The sequence below is a fragment of the Typopeltis vanoorti genome, chromosome 14 (assembly GCF_054136105.1).
Source record: "Typopeltis vanoorti isolate ZY-2024b chromosome 14, IOZ_Tvanoo_1.0, whole genome shotgun sequence".
NCBI lineage: Eukaryota > Metazoa > Arthropoda > Arachnida > Uropygi > Thelyphonidae > Typopeltis > Typopeltis vanoorti.
The window spans coordinates 92,922,607-92,945,007 of NC_143562.1; the positions used below are offsets into that span (position 1 = coordinate 92,922,607).

Genomic DNA, 22,401 nt, shown 5'->3' on the forward strand with positions numbered 1-22,401 from the left:
TTTATTTAATAAGAAATAATAAATAAATCAAAAGATGATTTATTTATTATTTCTAATTATTTTCATCATGTTCATAATATTCCCAACTCTATTATTATTCTTGTTCAATACACACATACATAACGAAATGTGTGTGTATTGAACAAGATAATTTTTCTGGTCATTGACGAGAATCGAATTTATTGTCTTCCTTCTGTATGCCCAATCATGGAAGTCATAATTATTTACTTTTATTTAATTTCATTTATTTAGTTATGGGGGCGCTTCTGTAGTCCTGTGGAAACGATGTTCACTTTCATAGCGTTTGACTGCTCAAAGAAAGACTGTTATAAGTTAAATTCTAGTTGATGATTAGATGGACCTCTTCTAGGCTTTAGCTGATTCATGAGTTAGTCAACCTGGCCAAGCTAAAATGGGTTTTGATTACCGGAAACTCGAGTTTTTAATCCCAAAGCGCAAGAAATCGACAGCACAGTTTATACTATTTCAGACAAATAATATATGCATGTTAGGATTTAGAACCACAAGATAGCGGCGGCAGTTGTCTGTGGTTATCTTATCTCTTCTATTATTTTCTTGATTCATTGATGGCTTCGATCTCAGATGTCAGGAATGGTGGAGACCGATCTTCAAAAAGAGTTAAAGGAGTCCGTCGACTCCCTTTGGGAATAACTGGTATTAGAGAATTTATTTTTTATTATTGAGAAATTACAGAAATCAGTCAACACAGTACGCTATTTATCGCATTTGCTAAGGTCAGTCATCTGCATTGTAACTGGTCGTATTTTGATTGTAGTGCCCTTCTAAGTTATATACAAGCTGATACTGAAGGGACTTTTTTATGACCATAGCTATCAGAATGGTGGCATCCGGCTAATTGTAGATTTTTGTCCATTTACGGGGCGCTGTTTATAGCACACATTAAAGGAGCCACCACGCATCTTGTGTAAAGGGAAAAAAAAAACTAAGTTCGGGGCAATTTTTTTTTTGTTTATTATTCATATCTAACAAACTTGAAAATAATCATGGAGAATCATGAAATCGTCACACAGTAGTTTCTGGATATTCCAAAAGTCCAGACATTTAGTATTAATAGTTTTAATCGAACATGGACACTAAGTAATTTCATCAATTCACCAATATTTCATCAAACGTTATGTGGACATCGCCAGGGAGACAGAGCGTTAACTACATTCAAAACATGAAGTTGTTGCATATTAACGGTCCCTGACGATATCCACTTAGCATTGGATGAAATATTGGAGTGTTTGAATAAATTCTATATAATTTAGTAGTACAGCAATTAAAACCCTTGATTCCCCTCCCCCCTTTATGTATTGTAGATTCAGTTTATTTCTCATCATTTACTGAAATTTCTCTCCCGTTTCGAACTATGTTGCCAAATTTTTCACTAAAAATTATCCGATTTAAACCAAATATTTTAATAAAGATCCTAAATACCAAATATAATTAAATTCCGTACATCAAGACCGGAGTAGTCTTTTGTATTGGAAAATGTGTAGCCTAATTTTGCCAGTAAAATGATTTTTATAGCTGGTCAAACTTAAACTATACTTCTCAAATACTAAATTCTATTCATATCTACGATCTCGTATCTAGCCGGAGTAAAAGTTCAGTTGAACAATTCATCTGGGATGAATTACGGCAAAACAACTAAAGATATGTGTTTAGTCGTGAATTTGTAATTTAATTCTACAAACGGAGATATTAAATAGCTATTATGAAGCTTATTCATTAAACCAAGAAAAGTGAAAATATTTTGTATATTTACAGAGATCCTCAACATCCTAATAAATAAAAAAGAAAAAGAAAACAAGCCACATAAACACACGCAGTTAGCTATCATAATACACTAGCCTCATAGCTTTAGTTGTTTCTGCTGTAATTCTAATTAATCCAACCTAATCCTCTCCAAATTACCTAAGACTACAAGGAGATTGACAGAAATCAGGAGCATGTGAAGTACATAAACATAGAAATTAGGAATCGATTTTTTTACATCAGCTTATCTAGAATAATATGTCTACTCGCGCATTTAAGTAAGCAATTATCCATAGCAGGAACATTTACTTTTTTTTTTTCTTTTTAAAATTAAAATGAGTATTATTTCTTTTGTATTTATATTTACCTTGTCAATACATAAAGCTGTCAGCTGCATCCACCGCATCATACTATGTTCAATTTTTTTCGATCTTTTCAAATGATTATATTATTTATATGGTTTTGAAAATATTACTATTAACGAAATATTCGCTTTAATAAACTGTGATTATCAGTAACCCGGCCAACAAATTTTAGTAATACATACGTAGTTTAAATTATTAACTATAATAAATTCTCTGTTAATTTTTCCATTGTAAAATTTATTACGTTTTCTTTAATTGGATTAGGTTTATGTAGGTTGACTTTCTTGTTCTTATATGGACTAAAAAGTATCTGAGATCACGCGCGTGCGTGTGTCTTTTATCTAGTTCATTTTATCCATTGAAAATAAACTCTTTATTATTTAGGAGTGCCATTCCCCCCCCCCCCTGCTGTTTTCTCTAGACAGGAGCGAAAATCTTTCGATAGAATCTCCCAAGCACTTTAACAAGGTTTCTGCAGCCGTTTCTTTTCTTTTCTTTTCTTTTTCTTTTTTTTTTTTTTTAATGTTGAAACCCTACAATGAAGGAGGAAGAAAAGAAGTTCTGTGAGTTTCAAGGTGTACTGATGGAGGAATTATTGATACTATTTCAGATGAACATTTGCATGGAAATATTTATAGAATACACGTATTGCATATTATTACATCTATATTGCAACTGTTAATTACACTTATAGTTTAAATATTTCAACTTTGGGCTTACAAATAGAGGTACATATTGGTGGATTAGCTCACTGATTCTGGTTTTGTGATAGCTCTTTACTGAATGGAAACAAACAGACACCTGGTCTGTTTGTTTCAAATCTTCATATAGATTCTTTTACAATGAGCGTCCTTCGTGACTTTGATGCTAGAGGTTAAGCACACATTTTATGGGGACATTTTTTGAAGTAGATCTTTGAGATAGCAATACGCTCCATCTCATTTTGAGATAGATCTTATTGGATGGTGCACCAAGAAGGTTTTGCTCTGTTTATTCAGTTCTTCATCTAGATTATTTTACCACGAGCTTCCTTCGTGACCTTGATAATGGAATTTGAACACATATTCTACGGAGACATTATCAAAGGTTGATTTTATAATGTTTCCTTTTCATTTTTCCCCCAAAGTTTACTTTCTAATTCTCACACAATAAAAAAAAAAAAAAAAAAAAAAAGTAAACTGACCTAAGAACATAACACAATTAGCAGACATAGCATACGTTGGCCCCATAGCCTTAATTTTTTCGATCATAATTTCAAAATAATAACGTCATAATCCAGTTGAGTGGTAAAGGTGAAAGATGCTGTAGTATCTACCTGCACGACTATTGATGTTGAAATGATTTCAGCTGAAACTCCATTGATCAGAACCAAAAATTAGATTTATAATAAGGAACGTCATCTGTTTATTTTTTTAATATGAACCCCACCCATATAAGGTTATAGCTCTATTACAATAGCCGTACGGATAAGGCTAGCGTTAGATTATTCGAAATCCTTTCTCTAGAAACTAAACATGACACTACTTTTTCCAAGCGACTTCAGGCTTCCAATAAGTAGGATGTTGATTGCAGGTGATGAAATTCATGCGTCATCTGCGGTGAGATTCGAACCTACAACTTGTTGGTTAAAGTGCAGATATTCTGTTGACTGAGTCAGCGATGCTGGCAATTTCCACATTAGATGCATTTAGATTTTCATGTATAATGTTTTAAATGGTTTGTTTCTATTGATGAAGTCAATAGAAATCAAAACAGCCACTTTTCTATATTCTTGAGAAGAATGGAAGAATCGGGCTCTTCAATAAATGTCTCTATCGGGTGCTATACTCGTAGTAAATATCATAAAGACTGTTCTGACAAGATATAGGTTTTACTAATGTTGAGAGCAAGTTGCCATCTTATTCTTACTCATTTTAATCCGATCTTTCCCTTTTAGATATCGAAATGACGCTCTTGTTCCATGGACTGTCTATTGAGCATGTTTTAGAAAGCAGTTTTTGCAGTTGTATATTCACATCTGACTGATAGTGGTAGCCTAGTAATATTAGAAGTAATATTATGAATTTCGGATGCTGTATTATTGTTCTTAAATAAATTAAATTAAATAAAGATTAGAAAGAAGAGAAAAAGGTTGATATCAACAAAAAAAAAAAAATCACACTAAAAAGAACAATTAAGTCCTTTTACTTATTGTTTCAGCGCTGATATACCAAAAAAAAAGGGTCCAATGTTTATTTTCTTCTCCTACAATTCGTCTTATTCCGATGAGATATGATCAGTGAAGAGATCTTGAAAAAAATGCATAAATACGTTCTTTTTCAAAAGATCTTAAACTGACGATGCAGTTCATATCTTGGTTTTCCATACATTTATTACTCGAGGTTGTGTTTTAATTCTCCAAGTTGGCGAACAGAAATGTAAATATGTAGTTATATAGCAGCTCTTCGTAACTTGGATTAGGTTATTTTTACCACAAACCAAAAGAACTCATTGAATTGGCAGGATATACAAAGATCATATTAAAGTTCTGCACGTTAGACTCCTGTTGTTAAATCAAAATTTATTTAACAAATATATTTGAGTACAATCTGCATATATATTGTACTCAAATTTCCAAGACAGAAAAGCCAAAAGCAAGGCGATCAAGACGAGAGTCAGCATCTGTTTGTTTGTTTTTTAAATGGTTTATACAAAAGCAGATGGTTCAATGAACATTGTAGATTAGAAATTAGCAATGTTAATATGCTAATTATATATATATATATATATATATATATATATATATATATATATATATATATATATATATATATATATATATATATATATATATATATATATATATATATATATTTAAAATTTTTTTTTCAAGTGGTGAATTATAGGTTCATTTAATTTATAGTTTTTTAAGTAATAATCACATTACAAATTTCTATTGTCACATGAGTAATGTAACATTGTTTAAACTAATGAAAAAAAAATTATTCACTAAAAGAAGCAGTTGGCCCTTTTAGTTAAAACTTTAGGAAATCGGTTGGTAGCTGGTCTCTACTTTCATCATTATGGGAAAAGAGTAAAGAGAAATAACAATAATAACAATACATTCCAGTTTTTCCCTGTTTTTCTTTCTTTAAAACCAAACACGTTGTGTTTTTCTCTGAAAGCCTTTGTTGTTACTAGAAATAAACATCGGCATCTGTGGTGGATATTAGAAAACATTTTAATTATCTTGAAAAAAATATACAAAGATATAATAGCACAAAAATACGGTTGGCGCTTTTAAAAGTCATGACTGTATTTATTTCAGCCAATCTGACTCAACAGCAATAATTAGTTGTGTACAATAATATAGGTTATAATTAATATATACAGAATACACGGCAAGGCATCTTATATACAGGCACACATTTTTATGTACACAAATAGTGTTACAAGAAACATAGAAAAATATGTTATCTTTATTTACAATAAATTTCACAAAAAAAAAAAACTTTATTTTCCATTCCATCTTCTTTATACTTTCGTTATCTGAATAACATATAAGTAAAAATAAAATAAGTGGCACATAACTGAGAATTAACAGCTCAAGAACACAAAATTGTTAGAGCAATACTATGATTAATAAAAATTGATACAGAACAGGTGAAAACGATATTAGATTAACAAAGAAGTTGTTATATGATTTAGAAAGATAGGTTAGTTTAGTGCATAAAGTAAACAAAATATAAAACAATAAACAATCTAGAAAACGTAATAAGTAAATAGCATGGATTTGTTTTGGCAATAAAATACTCAAGTGTCTCTACCCAAGTAATATGAACTTCCCTAGTAGTCTTGCTATTACTGCGACGTTACAAAATGGAAATATCCAAAAATCCATTCTTACAAAAAAACATCAAACGGTATTCTGAAATATTCCAAGCAATGCCACTGGAAGATGTAGCCAGGACCGAATACAATCATTCTTAAATGACGTCACGTGCTTTTTTTTTTTTTCCTATGTCAGAGTTACACATAATGATGCCAATATTCAGAAATCATACCAATAAACCAAAAATTTTCCTGGACACTTTACTCATATCTAAAGTTTAACATCCTATTCCTCCTCATTTCCCTACAAACTCTACGCCTATGTTAAGGTGTGACCGTCATGGATTGTTATTGTAACTTTTCCAAGCTTCATACTTGGTATGAAAACATACTAGAAAATGCTTCGTTTCCAAATCACTGACCAAAGCTTTTTTTATTTTAAAATATTAGTACAAAATAGAAAAGAGTATCGACTCAGGTATAAGTGTTATTAAGAATTTTCTTCTTGTGAGATTCTTTTTCAAAGTCCTTCAATAAGTTTGAGCACTCTTGATACCCTATAATAATAACTTCATAACTTGATCATCTAATGATATTGTTTTAATATTTGTTCTACAGATGGCAGCACTAGTCCACTGTGCGAATTGTTAACATTTAGCAAAGTTGAACTGGTGTAAATGTGACATTCGCGAATGATGGTTAAGTACAAAAAAGTGCGCAGTTGATGGAGTGTATGAAAATAAATATTATACATTTAAAGAAAGCATGTGACAGCGTGACGTAAGTGGACTGACGGCTAGGTACAAAAAGTGCGTAGTTGACGAAGTGTGACAAAAAAATAACTTTAAATAAAGCATATGGCACTATTCAAACTGCTGGCTACATACACCGTATAATATATTACATGCAATTAGCCGCTGTTATGTTTGAAAGCAACTATTCAAATTATCACTTCTTAAAATTTTCCTCCAATAATGGACGAGGAGTTGTAATTTTATAGACTAGTTTAAAACTATTTCATTAAAAATTCATCTCATATAGCATATAAACTGTTCTTGACACAGTTTTGTAAATTTTCACCGGAACAAATATTAATATGATATCTGGATTAAATTACAATGATGAAACAAGAAGAAAAAAAATATTTTCTCATAAAGTTTCGTACTATATTTATGAAAGGAATGACCACAGTATTTAAGATGACAGGCTTAAAACATTGTGAAGCAGATGTACATTTTCTTCAGATGCACATTTGAATCCTCAAATTTCGACTCCAAAAAATTCCGATATTATTTATCATAAATTATATTTAAAAAAAAAGTATCTACATAGACACTTCGAGAAGAGAACATACTACTTTTTTGTGTACTGAAAATATGCTGCTCTTAACAGGATGCAGCAGTTTATGCAACTATTTCCCAAAAGCTGGAAAACTACAGCCTACTACTTGGTTCGCCCCCCCCCCCTTCCAAAAATGGATGAATAAATAACATAAATCTGCACTGAATGATGTTGTTTATGGGTGTGATGCTTTACGGCAATTCGACAACACCGATTGCCTTTTTTATTTGTTTATTTTTATTATTTTATTTATTTATTATTACTATTTTTTATTTGTTTATTTTTCCTTTCTAATCTGCATAATCAGATAAATGAATTGAATGAAATCGAAGCGAAAGATAACGGAAGTTCAAAATATCTAGAAAGCAATGAATTAATTTTATTTCTGACCATTCGAAACTTGCTGACCAGCAAATGGTCACTGAATCACGAATATCATAATGTATTCTATAATCTCAGTTTATCTAGTATTACAATTATTATAATGCTTGCCAGGATTACAATTATTATATTCTTGCTATCGATTAACAGCATTAATCAATAGCAAGAAATTATAAAATGAAGTGCTAAATTTAAATTCGTATTGTAACTTCAAAATATTTTAAAATGAAAACGAACGTAATAATTAATGTAGAAAATATTGAAAAAAAAAAAAACATTTAGAAAAATAATTGAGGCATCGACGTGGGCAGAGTTATAACTCACTTTAATTTACAAGCACAATACCTTTAAATTATTAAAAAATAATATCTAGGATTACGAAAGAAATTCCTTTTTAAAATAGGTTGAATTAATTTTTTTTCTTCAAACATCGTAAAAATAATATGCGATTGCAGATGGAGCTAATATTGTTGCTTTCAATTATTCGCTAAATGTGCACTTATTAGATTCGTTTTGTCTGACCGTTTGTCAATTATTCCTGGATTTTGGCTAGACGAGTTTTATTTAAATTCGTATTTCTTTCAAACCTTTGTTGAGTTAATTGAATTTGGGTTTTAATCGAACCATTTTAATGGCAAAAACTGTGTACAGTACATATGACAAAAACAACTTAAGTTCAGTGTTTTGCTGACAAGAATGTAATTTACGAGACGACTGCATACAATAATTTTCTTACTTGTTTATAAAGTTCTGGCGTAAGAGAATTGTATTTTGGAGTATTATAGTATAGGCCTAATGATGTAATGTAATTTTATAGTTACTGCTTTTCCATGATTTTTCAGATGGCACTTATTATTATTATTATTTCTTTTACTTTATTTTATAATTATTTACTCAATACTTTTTTTTTACTATTTATTTTTATTTTATTTTATTAATTTATTTTTTTGTGCAACTATTTCATTTTGTTTGATACAAATCTTTATACGTTATTTTACGTCGGCATCTTAAATATTTCATAATAAGGCAATGAGAGAATTTCACGCGTGTCTAGATATGAAATTTAATGATTTCATGAAAATATTAGCAATACAGAAAATTGTCTAATTCTGCCTGATTAAATAAAGAAGCCTGGTGAAAATAACAGCACACTGTGGGGCAGTGGCGCACTCAGGATTTAATCTTGGGGGGGGGGGGGGAGCCGAGTTGAATGGATAAAAATATTTTTAATGCAAATTCAATAAAATTCATTAGGTGATTATAAAAATTTATTTAAAGAATAAAACCCAGTTTTCTCTTATTTTTACAAAGCTCTTGAATTACTTCAGTCGTGGTTACATTAATCTCTCTGTGTATTTATAACAAAGCCAGTGCGTTCAATCGTGATTGGGTCATGGTAGATCATAAATAGGTTTTTAAAAGACGTAAAGTAGAAAATGACCTTTCACTGACGCATGTTGTTACCGGAAGCGTTGCAAATATTTTTAATAAGTTATAGATATTAGGATATATCATTTTGTCACACTTCGAAATTGCATCAATGGCATTTTTGCATTCAGCTATTACAAACGGTTTTTCAAATTTTTTATACCACAACTTGAGCTCGGGCAAACGAAGTAGCGCTCGGTCTGCCCGAGCACTACTTCGTTCGCCTTGTGTTCACAGCGACCGTGATTCCCGAGAACTATAGGGTATTCCCACCTTATGTGACCGCTAATTCATAAGTAGTATAGAAATAGAAGACATGACACAACATAAATGAAAAAATGAACTTTAATTAGGAAAAGATTTTTGTAAAATTTTCTAGTGTTTTTTTCCCCTTTTTCTTTGGGGGGTGCCATCCCCCCCCCCTTCTGGGTGCGCCACTGCTGGGAAGCAACGAAAAGTTTGGATACCTCCACTGGAGCACTGGAGTTAGTATGTCGGTATTTTCGTAGGTATGTTACCTGAGGACCCTCCAGATCTGAACATAATTGAGGGAAAATGGGCAATTTTTTGTTCAAAAGATAACTTTTTATTTATATTTGGAAAAATAAAAAAATATTGTACTTATTAAAATGAGTTGCGGGTGTTGAGTCCAAAGACTTCTTGAAGGCTACTTCAAGGAGTCTTTATACTTCTACTACTAATACATAACTACATTATTTATGAATAATTATGCATTGTAGTCTTACAATTACTTAAGTACGCCGAACAATATTACTTGAACTGTAAATAATAATTAAAAAATGTTTCCTTTACCAAAATCTTAACTTTGACATTAGAAGGAGAATCAATTCATCAGAAGAAGCTGTTTTAGAATTAGTTTTTTTTTTTTTTTTTGAATGCAGATGATTTAAATTTAAAGAAACATAATTGGTCTTATGTACAAAGTACAAGGAAGTCTTTATAGTTTCTGTTATTCCTTTATTTGTAACCTATATTTGTTTTTCTAAAAATATAGTAATGGAAACAAATTTATCACAGTGGTATTTGTTCACGATCCCCCCCCCCCCTTTCCCCCTATTTTTTGCTCCTTTTCCCCGGACTTTTCTGCATTGCTAGATATCCAGATCTTTCCGCTACGCCATTGTTCATTAAAAAAATAAATAAATAAATAATAATAAAATAAGAGTCAAGCTGCTTGGCTGTAATGGCTAATACGTAAAGAGTGGCAGATATCGTGTCTCGAAATTGAAATATGATAAGGGGAATAGTAAGGAGACATGATTACGAAAGGCGTATGTATTGACAAATAATAGGTTAAAGAACCCAGTGATTTGCGTATATGAAGAGCAGTTTTGTACGTTGCGAATAATGGGTACAGAAGAATATTACATACCGAATTTATTTAGGGATGGGATTATTTTGGAATGCTGATATTTTATTGCTTGAATTTTTTGCCGTAATAAACAGGTGACATAAATTTTGGAGTTTTATAAACATGAAAAAATATGAAAAAGTGGAATATACCTATAAATCTGCCCACACACAGCACTGTCGTGTCATATACGAATGGTACCGCATTGTGGAACGTGTGTCTCACCGATATTAATCTAAAGTGTGACCTTTGAAATTCAAGAGTGAACTAAGTGAAGTCGGATGTAACTAGATAGGACGGAAGTCAAAGATGTTTGTGCTGGTAAAATTTCTGTTTCTGTGGCTTATTTAACAAGTAAATATTCTTATCCAACTAAACCATACGTTAAAGAAATAAACGATACTTACATATCATTTACTGTTATATAATTAATGTAAAGATGATTATCTAATCTTCATTATGTTCCAATGCTCCAAAATGATATTATTTTGCAGATATATATGTATATATAAATGAGTTCATGCTATGAGATTCGCTCAAATACTTACTGTTTTGAAAACTGAAAACGCAATATTTATTTCTTCGATATCGTGGTTTTACGAAGCTAAACATTCCTGTCTTATCCAAGGTTACTGCTAAAATAAGTTGTTGAAATATACCTAATACTCAGGAATAAATTAATAATAATAATAATAAATACATAAATAAATAAAACATGTATTCAAACACTGCAGTGATTGTGCTATTACTGGAACTACGTCTAGTCAAATAATTAACTCAGAAAGGCTGGCTGGATAATGAGGATTCGTTTAATGTTACCTTAGCAACTGTTACCTTAGTAACAGTTGCCAGGTCCTTTTCCAGTGCGTCAAAACGATAATTGGATTTTTAATCTGTCCAGCTGGCTAAAATAGCCCATTCCAGCCTTAATTTTTTACATAAATCATACATCATTCAAGTTTATTCCTGTCATACAGTCCTGAATTTCTTTCTAGATTTTTCAGTATAAAAATTCATTACAAAGTAAATTTCCATCATTCTTAAATACCTGAATCCGGTTTGACTTCGGTGATTTTTTTCCTCATGATTTCCATTGCCACATTTTATAAATTCTTATTTTTGTTATCGGATACCCAGAGTCAGTACCGGATTTACGTATAAGCTAAAAAAGCTACAGCTTAGGGCTTCGCAATCTGCCGGGGCCTCAAATAAAAAAACAAAAAGACCAGCTGATGTAATTTAAAACAGTAGGGAGCCTCTGGGTTTTATATAGATTAGGGCCTCAGCAAGTCTAAATCCGGCCCTGCCTAGAGTCCTTGCCATTGATAAAATATTCAGTAAATATTATTTGGATTTTGCCAAGCGAAAGCCCAGTTGTTTTTAACTGAATAATTAATTAATTTTTTGAAGATGATCATTATCCATTTGCACAAATATAAATTTTTTGGTACAGATTTGATCATTGATATGCGAACAGATTTCTCAACTAGAAGAGTCATTTTTTACGATTTTCTCTCATGACTACATGTGCTGTGATTTGGTGTCTCATTGCTTAAGCGTTATCCATGTTTAGAGAGTAATTTAAGAAAATAAACTTTAATTCAACAAGTAAAAATTGCTGTACCATTCCTGGAGACTACACCTACACAGATCTTTCATCGCTTGTATAATACATTTTATGACTGTTAGTATACAAGGCGAACGCTAAGCTTTTCGACGTATATGCGCAAGAAATAATTCTGAATTGATCTGAAATTAATTAATTTAATCTTATGCCTTTTTTTAGCATTTATTTATTTAATTATATAAATCAAGTTGCAATTGCAAGTAAATGAATTTTTATGTTTCAAAATTCTTAATTTTCTCCAAATGAAATATGAGAAATATCCTTAATAAAAATATGAGTCAGCCACATGCAGAATTATTTCATAAAAACAATACACTAATTCACTTTGATATGATTACAGCAACAGTCACTACAATATATTTTACTGTTGCACAAAAATCATTTTAAAATACGCAATCGTAATACGACTGAAATAACCTTACCTTTCAACAAGAAAATAACCATACATATATACAAATCTTGAAAGCAATGTCTCATTTAAAAATTACTATTTATAGTTACACAGGGAAAAGTATTTGTACTCCTTTATCGCTCTAGTTTGAGGGGCGAGGGAAATTAAGATTCTTCTGTTTTGAGTATGAGATGATTTCAGTCTTGCAAGAATGCATTTTTTTCCTTCTCTATATTCTTCGGTCTCCTATATTATATTTGTCATCCTATTTCATAACAGAAAAAAAAAAAATATATATATATATATATATATATATATTGATATTGATATTTAAATGACAATTTCTGATGCATATTTTTTTTTTCTTCACGATTCAAGAAATGATCATATTGTTTCACATTCACGCTGTTAGGACTATGGTTTTTTGTTTATTCTTTATTATTTATTTATGAAAGGTTACGAAGCGCCCTCTCTCTCTCTCTCTCTCTCTCTCTCTACTTGGTCTAGATAAACTGCCATAATATAAATGTAAAAACGAAGCACGTTCATTGGTTGCGCTTGTGGAACTTCTATGAAATTCTTTTTAAGAAACGGTGGGAAAGCTTTTATGACGCAACATCACTGCACGTACTTGCAACCGCTAGAAGGGATAAGCTGTTATTTGTACCGGGATTCGAGGAATCTGCTGATATTAATTCACAAGCAGTGTTACCAGTCGAATTTTCATTTAGCGTTTCTCCTGAATGTGGCTCTTTTTTAATCTTCTGTTTGAGGTGCACTTTGGCATGTCTTTTCTTCTCGTCGCTCCGGGCGAATTTACGGCCACAAGTGTCACAGGAAAATGGTTTTTCACCTGTGTGAGTTCGTATATGAGTTGTAAGGTGATCACTTCTACTAAAGGAACGCATACATATTCGGCACTGAAATGGTTTCTGACCAGTATGAATGCGAATATGCCTCGTTAGTTCATCGCTTCGAGAAAACCTCCTGTCACATAAATTGAAAGGACATGCATAAGGGCGCTCGTGCAAAGGTGTCTTACTCGGTCGATTAGGGTATTTTCGTGGCTTAAGAGGCAATTGTTTCATGGGAACCGAACTATCTTGGTAACTGTTATTCAACAATACATGGCCTTTATTTAAAGCTTGATCAAATTCACCTACGGAAACTTGAGATTCTGGCAAAGGTTCTTGGTCAGATAGAACAGCAGAAGTATGGATCAATGAGATACTGCCTGAATAGTCAGGAAGTTTGGCAGGCTGAAAACCAGACCACTGGTACTTACACACCATCTGTGGTACTCGAGAGAATCCAGAATCATCAGAGATTGAATTCAAAGGGGTATATCCAGAAGGAGAAGCACCACAACTGTTATACGTAGGCTGCTGTTTTATGGCGAAGGGTGCAACATCATAATGAGAATGCACTTCTTGGTGAAGTGGGGAATTTTTCATATGAGGCGGAGTTGCATTTTCCACACGAATAGCAACATCGTGATGAGAAGGGGAAAGCTGAATGCTAGAAGATGAGTGATGAGATGGTGGTGATTCTGTTGGACTTGAAGTGGTGTGGATTAGCGGTACAGCAGTCGGGCTAGTTGGACTAAGGATATTCAAAAAAGGAGTATATACCGGCGGTTTACTCTCCGAATTTATTGGCTGCGATGAAGAAACCGAGGCTGAAGATGTAGTGAAGCTACCACGATAACTTATCCTCTGCGGGGAAGTAATAGTGTGATTGGTATGGTGAGGTGCCGAACTGGAAAAAATAATTCTGTCTGTCTTCTCTTGTAAAAGTACGCTTGCCTCGGCTAGAAATAATAATAAAAAAAAAGTTAATTAGCATGTATGCACAAAAGATAGTAACTTAAAAATGGTTAATTTAAAAAGAAGAAAACAGAAAATAATTAAGAGAAGTAATCTAGAATTAAACACATGACTTGTCTTCAAATTCCCGTTCTTTCATTTTTTTATTCACTTGGAATCGATTCAATTAAATTAGTGAACTCAATCTAAAATAACGAATTTTTATATTTTCCAATATTGTGTTGCTATTATTTAGCCAGTACGTTGATGGAATTTCGGTTGAATATATCCGTGGGTTTGCAGTTAAGGATAAGTTCATGATTTCATAAATCATACTCTCAAGGAGAGAATCATTTGAATATCTACTTGAGAGCATGATTTATGTTTCTTTTCAACTTCCCTTGCTGTATATCCTTTCCATTTATTTTCTTACGTAATCCAGATACTTCATTCACCACTTGGAGTGACTCCACCGCTCTAAAACCAGCAGACTGTACGTTCGAATCCCGCTGTAGCCTGAATGTTTGAAGTAGATTTACAAAATCCACACGTTATGAATTTTAATTTTTGTATTCGCTCATTGATTCATTTTGCCGGTATGTGTGATTAGTTGTGTCTTTCACATTTTTCGCAACATGTGGCCTAGCATCAATTTCTGTGTCGAATCATCAAATGATTATCGTATCACACGAAACCCTGTATCGTATAGAAATATCTTTATTTTGGCAGTAAACTGTTCCAAACCTTCTTCGAACACTGCTTCCTTCATTTAAAAAAAAAACGGTGTTAGTGATTAATTTCCACTTGCAGAAGATATTATATTAACAGGGTTGCATTCAGCGAAGCAAGTTCTAAAGCTAAAAGAAACAATACAGTCATATAACCAAATATATCAGTATAATCTCTAGCCACCCTCAAGCACAATTAGAGAAACCAACTATTCGATTATGAATAAAATGGAATTAAAGTATGCACGCAAAATAAATAACCAGTCATAACATTTACAAATTTAGCTTACAAACTTGCTAATTAAGCAAGTTTGTAAGCTAAATCGATATAGCGTGAGATACATCCGAGTTTCTTTAACAATTACCTAATTAAATTAAGATTAATGAAATAATCATGGAAATTATTATGGAGTCCTTGCATTGACTGCATTCGCCGACAGCATGGGTCTAGTATGCATACAGTGCTTTAAGATCGGCCCACTTATGGTCATATCATATTCAAATATCACCCCAAAATTGAAAGAAGGATAAATATAAAAACAAATGATATAATCATTGTAAATGAGTATTATTTCTCAGGGAAATTAAGAGGGTGAATGGAATGTATTGCCTGATGAGGTAGTTAGTTACTGCACAAACATTGAATCAATGTAAGGCGAAGTTTGACGGATATTACCACTGCTCAGGGGCGAATGCTGATCTTGAAATTCACGCTTGCTCTTGTTATCATTCAGGGAGTGAGAGGTGTTTAATTGAAGTCTGATTAGCGGAATAATGAATTACTGACCATTTAAAACTATATATTTAGAAATTTATTATATTTAATCATACAAATACAATATTTATTTTACATATGATATTGTATCTTTTTCAATTTAGCTACTTGAATATAAATTCTACCTTACGGTTCTCCTTTATGAACTGGTAAATAACATCGTCATAAAAAGTTAGTTGTAACTTAATTTTCCCAAGCAACACGCATACTTGCAAAGGCAGACTGAAGCTCACTGGCTAGAACTACTTTGACTGCGTATGGCCTGTGTTTAAGACGACGTGAAGGGGTCGGAAATGGCTATGCGCGCGCATGAAATCACACTGCTGCAGCGAGGACCTGGAAGCTCCTACAACCGAACAATCCAAGGTAGCTTTGAGTACACGAGCAAACATCGACCTTCGATACACAACGCAAAGCTCAATTATTGCCCCTCAAGCTTAAGACGTCTTCTGTCTACAAAAATAAAAGCCTAAATGGAATGCTTGTAAATGCATGCATTTATTAACAAATAAATATTACTTCTTTCTCAAGTAATGAGCTTGCGCAGCAAGCATAGCAAGCATGGAGAATTCGCCCCTGCCACACTGCTAGATTGTTTCTTCTGTTACCTCCATTGATGAGCGCCTTCACTCTATAGAAGGTGTTTTAATAATAATAATAATAATAATAATAATAATAATAATAATAATAATAATAATAATAATAATAATAATAATAAACAGCGACATTAAAAGATTAAATATAAAAACTAATGATATCATGCTCATGAATTAGTGTAAATCAAGTGGAATATATATATATATATATATATATATGCGCGCGCGCACGTGTGTGTGTTAAAAATTAAATCCTCTAACACAGGGTTTCCTAAACTGCGCGATGTACCTCCCTTTGGAAGGTACAGACGGAGTCCAGGGGAGGCAGGGAAGAACCTATTAGCTGTACATTGTTACAATAAATCCACCTTACCCAAAATACTAGTTTCAAGTGAGTAAGGTGGTGGAAGAGGCACCAACATTGCTTCCGCTTATTGCTAGCTTGTCGAAGTCGCACACCTAAAAATCAAATCAATTTGGATTTGATGGATGATGTTGAAAAGCATACCCAATTTTGGTAAGTAATACTCTTTTAGCCTTAATCCATTTGCTACAACCTATGAGTTGTAGCAATCTATGCGAATCTGGATTTTCAACATATGACATACATGATATTCGCCTAACATTGCCAAAGATTGTTCTTCACACTGACTAATGTTGAAATTTTATCGAAAGAAGTAACATCCACTTCATTAAAGCGGTTATGAAGAATTATATACTTATAATTGTTTAAGATAAATAATTATTTTAGTTTAATTTGAATATCTTTATATTTTTATAAAATAAATAAAGTTAAAAAATGTACAAGTGTACGGGACTTTTATCGCCCTAAGCTTTTTTGTAACATTGGTGAATAGTTGATCTCCACTCTTAGCTATCTTTGATAGTTAAGGTCAAGACTATTGATGATTTCATAGACATCAAGGTGGGAGTATGGCAAGACGACTTGTGACCCTAAGCCCTAAGGGATGTATATTACTGTCAGAAATAGTACGAGGTCAATGGTCAATTTTTGAGTTAGGAAGTTAAAAACCGCAGTTTCCTTCGAGGAAAAGGTCCTGCTTGTCTGTACTAAAGATTGCCTAACTCGGGATTAATTTTTTAATCAATTTTAAAGCCTGGTAAAATGTTCCTCTAACTGACAACACTAGAATCGACCTCGCACTATGGAAGCAAGAATTATTTCGAATAGGAATACACATAGGCATCTCATATTATATGCTAAATACATATATTTTGGTTCGAAATGCATCCATCAATGGCACTTATTAAACATTAGCATCCACGAACTGTCAAATATTCTTGGCTTTCATAAACATAATTTGATAGAATAAGATTGTTAGTCTATGTGTTCTCCTGGTCGTTTTGGGGGATAATAAAATAAAAAAAAATGACTTCCCGGTAGAAAAACCAGGCCACACATTCAGTTTAAAATCTGTAGAGATTCTTCGTTTCCTAGATGGAATTCGAACGCAGCTTTATCTAGCCAAATGGTATCGTCAATACCGATTGAGCTCCGGAAGCACTCTTCAAAATATTACTAGTCAAGACGCATATTCAATTTTATCAGTTAATATCTCTATGTATTATTTGTAACTCGAATATTAACTGCTGTGATATACGTTAACTGAGGAAACTGAACCTCAGTCTAAGCTGCAGAGCTGTATGAATAAACTAAATTTCTAATCGCAGTCGTATCTTTAGAAGGGTTAAAAGAAATGCAAATTTATATTTTTTGTATGCAGTTTCTAAATTTACGCAAACTTTTTAACCTTTCCTGCTTCTAGGATAAGAAGTATCATGGTCAATTTGTATAGTAATAGGAATTTAATTAATCTTAAATAGTTATGGACTATATAATACAATATATAAATATCGTTATATAGATATTTATATAATTATACGCACAGATATTATCATTGTATTACTGCATTCAGCTAAGGTTTATCAGTCGTGCGATTAAAGGCCTTTGAAGCTTAGTTATCTGGAGAAGAATTAGTATATTAGGTGAAGAGATAGAAGATTACGATGCAGAATAACTTCAATGCGCTTAGTTGGTGTCTCTTGTGCATGTTTAACATAACAAGAGAAACAGATGAATTATTTCTCATCATCTCTACAATTGGAGTATTATCAAAAATCGAAGGATCTACCTCAAGTGATATGTTGGGATTCTATCCAAAGTGATATTTGTTGAGAAAGATTAATTTTGATGCTATTAATTCTATTTACGATAACTTTTTTTTTTTTTTTTAAAGTTATATTTAGAAGCTGTCAGTACATTATACAGGTCCACAAGTATGTACAATATTCACGGAATACTTATAGTCCTGGTATTTCAAAGATGGGTTCAATGTGTGCCTCCTCCGGCCTTTCACTAGAAAGATACCAGGAAAACTTCGAATAACTTAGATATCAAGCAGTCTTCTAGTTCTGAACGATATAAAAAGACCTGTTTGCAGTCTAGAATCCGATATCGTTTTTCGCAAATGCTCATGGCTTTTACCCTACAGTACTGAAAGAGCTGTAAACTATTGTCTCATTACCTCACTTCAGCTCTGTCAGAAATAATGGATAATGTCATTATTAGCCAAATCTTTACCAATTGGAGGACACAATTATCAGTGATCTTCAGTAAGTGTTCACCTATCTTGATCCATAGTAGATGTCTCAGCCAACATCGCCCACTCATAGACATGTGACGGGACGGTTTGAAGGAACGCATAGTCGCTCTTCACATTTCAAAAGTGATTTATCTGGTCCTGCATAGAATCCTACTTAACTAGCAACGTATGGTTTACCTTTCATTCTTCGTATAGCCTATTTCTTTCCTATCAACTGTTTTATGGTACATAGCTTCTCTTCAGATTTCCTAATAATACTCAGTGTGCCAAGTGCAATACGTACTTTCTTTCTGTATTTCTTCAACTCTTATGCATATATTACCTCTCGTTGATCTTAAATCTTATCCACAGAATTGCTGATAATGTAGTTCACCACATTCTTCCTCAACATTCCAAACTGCAAGATTTCTCATAACTAATACATCCTGCATACAGACAAATCGGCCCTTCAGAACACACGCAATTTACAGACAAAAAATACTAGTTGTGGTGGTGGGCAGTAGATGACGTTGATGTAAACGATTGGTAGTTTCGGTGTAGTGGTGGAGACGGAGAGTTGTACAGTAAGTGTCCTCCCGCGATAAGTCTTCGGACTCCTTGGAGGTGTCACGCTTAATAATAATAATAATAATAATAATATCTTAACGCGCGCCGCTGCCAGTTAACCAGTTAACATCCATTCACAGTGAACTTCTAATTCATCGAACTAACCTAATACTCTTTAGTTCCATCTATCTCGATCTTTGGAAAACAGCAGCCTTCATCACATTAATGTTCCCCAAGCACTATAACTTCCAAATGTTAAAAAAAAATAAAATTAAATTAAAAAAAAAAAAAACATGAGTATGTTCTTTCTGTCTAGTATTTGCACTAATATTCTACATGTACATTTGCAACCCTCTTGCATGGGAAAAATATATATACAGTATGTGTGTGCATACCAAATAATTATGTTTGAATTCTGTATAATGAAAAAAAAAAAATCAAATTTAATCTTATTTCAAAATAAATTCACATACAATATCCTTAACTTTTAAGCTCACGAAGAAAATCTGCCTTAGATCAGCCTGTAGAATTTAGAATTTAAAATTAAAGCGAAAATAAACAATGAAACCTAACAACTCTTTTGAGACAAGGAACTATTTACATTCCTTTATTTCGTAGATTCGGTTTCTTTCGTGGAATATGAAGATGTGAAACACACAATGCAGTGGATGGAAACAAATTTATTACGCTGATATATGCGATATTTGTTCGTCACATACTCTCCAAAGGCCTTGCTTCTAAGTCACTTTCCCTTCCAACAAGCTTTGGAAGGTCTCCTTTAAAGATTTATTGGGATCCTTGAGTGCTTTCCTTGGACCTACTAATGGATAGCTAAAGTAATGTGGAGTCCTCCGTTTTTAAGGACTCCACGTTTCGTTGTTTGGAGCTATGAGAGTTAACCATCGTTTATTACATTAGTGATATTCAATAGACGAGATATAAAAATACTGCATTTGATATCTATTTTCAAAGTTATTAGTCATTCAAGAGTTAATCAGAATTTAAAAGATAAAAATCATTCTGAATTTATTATTTCCTAATTTTGTGATGAAATCTGGGAATTTTTCCCTAAAACAGATTACGCACATTAAAACAGCTTTCATTAGCTTATGCGAAGATGAAAATATATTGTTTTACAATCGCCGATATTCACTCAGATAGATATTAAGCACGTAATATGATCAGCACAGTCACATAAAATTCTTTCGATAGCTTTAGCAGCACGACGAATGATAATATCACTGTACTCATGCTGTTTACTAACACAAACTGATTCGACCAATGAAGGATATGCTTATAATAATAATAATAATAATTATTATTATTATGTGACACCTCCAAGGACTCCAAAGGCTCATCGAGGGAGGGTGTGCCAACAGCATCGAACGATTGAACTCTTTCCAACTACTAACCGCACTCAAACTAGCTTAACTTTTTGCGTGAGCCATTAGTAGCAGATGCTCTACCAATTGACCAACCTTTGCTAGCAATACTCTATAATTTCATATGCTGCTTGACATTAGAATGTTATATATAACTTTGTCTGTATAATAGAGTATGTGATGTTGCACAATCTGGAACGGTAATCAAATTCTGGGTTTAACATTCAAATAATTTGAGTGTGAAATCTCATCTCAAAATTTATTAAACTCTATCAAGTGGTTTCAGGGGAATTCGCAACCCGAAATTGTACGAAATGAATTCCTAATAATTCATTTCGTACAATACCTTATAAAAGGGTTATAACGTCTGGTTTATAAAGACTCTCCGAATATTCGGTTAGATGCATTTTAGAAATAAAAATACTTGTTAACATCACCTTTTAGACATTTTGGAACTAGGAGTAAAAATGGAAATAGATTTAGCATTAAAGCCTTAGCAAATTTTACGGAATTGATTACCCATACAATTGAGTATTGCTGCCACCTATAATTAAAAACCGTAATTTTCAAACAAACAACCAACAGCAGCGCTGTATATAACTTATTTCGTTTTATCCTTCAAGCAGACGATATCAGCAGAAGCATTATCGCTGTTTATCGATAAGATTTCTATGTTTTTTCCGTTTTTTTTTTTTTAAATCTTTTACTTTTATTCCTTGATAAGTTTGAGCTTTAGGTTCAAATTCTTGATTTTTACTGCTATCATCGTTTCGTTTTGGTTCTGAAGTAATAAAACATTCGTAGTATATAACAGCAACAGTCTGGTGACCAGGATATCAGGCTTATCACTATTTACCGCTATGTTTTGAAATCACTACGCTCAAGGATACTTTCACGGAATATCGCAAATCAGATGGTTAAGAATTATCTAAAATCTCAAGTGTGTTCATTTTTTTAATTAATACATGCTACTTTACAAGTTCACAGTAAGTATTACAATGTGTAATTATTATCTGCATTCTTTTAATCATTCAGTCTTTTAATTAATCTTTCTGTCTTTTTAATTTCGTTACTTGCTATAATATTGTATACTACGGCATGAACTTTTACAGCAATGTATATTGTATATTGTATGTATATACAGCAGTGTAGTAATGTATTACTAAACTACTTTGCTAAATCTTTATATTAATTTAAGAATTTTAATTACTTAAAAAACGTGATATGTTTCAATCGTGTACTTCGATTTATGCATTTAACATTATGATGAAAGCAAAAAAGAAAATTATTCTCTAATTTAAAATATTTATATAGATTTCGGATATTATTATTTTAATAAACATATACTGTTAATATACACAGTATATACGAACATTGTATACTATGTAAGCAAGGAACTATTTTATGTCATATTATTTTGTGATTTTATATTTTATGATCCGAATATC

At 32.3% G+C, this 22,401-nt stretch overlaps 1 protein-coding gene across 1 annotated transcript in view; it reads right to left on the reverse strand.

Moving 5' to 3' along the window:
* Positions 1–12,981: 12,981 nt before the first annotated feature.
* LOC150099764 (uncharacterized) overlaps positions 12,982–22,401 on the reverse strand; it is a 72,204-nt gene continuing 62,784 nt past the window's right edge. Inside the window, exon 2 of the mRNA XM_090403437.1 lies at positions 12,982–14,307. Coding sequence (XP_090259563.1) covers positions 13,103–14,307 — 1,205 coding nt within the window. The 3' untranslated portion in view covers positions 12,982–13,102. The remainder of the gene's footprint in view (positions 14,308–22,401) is intronic.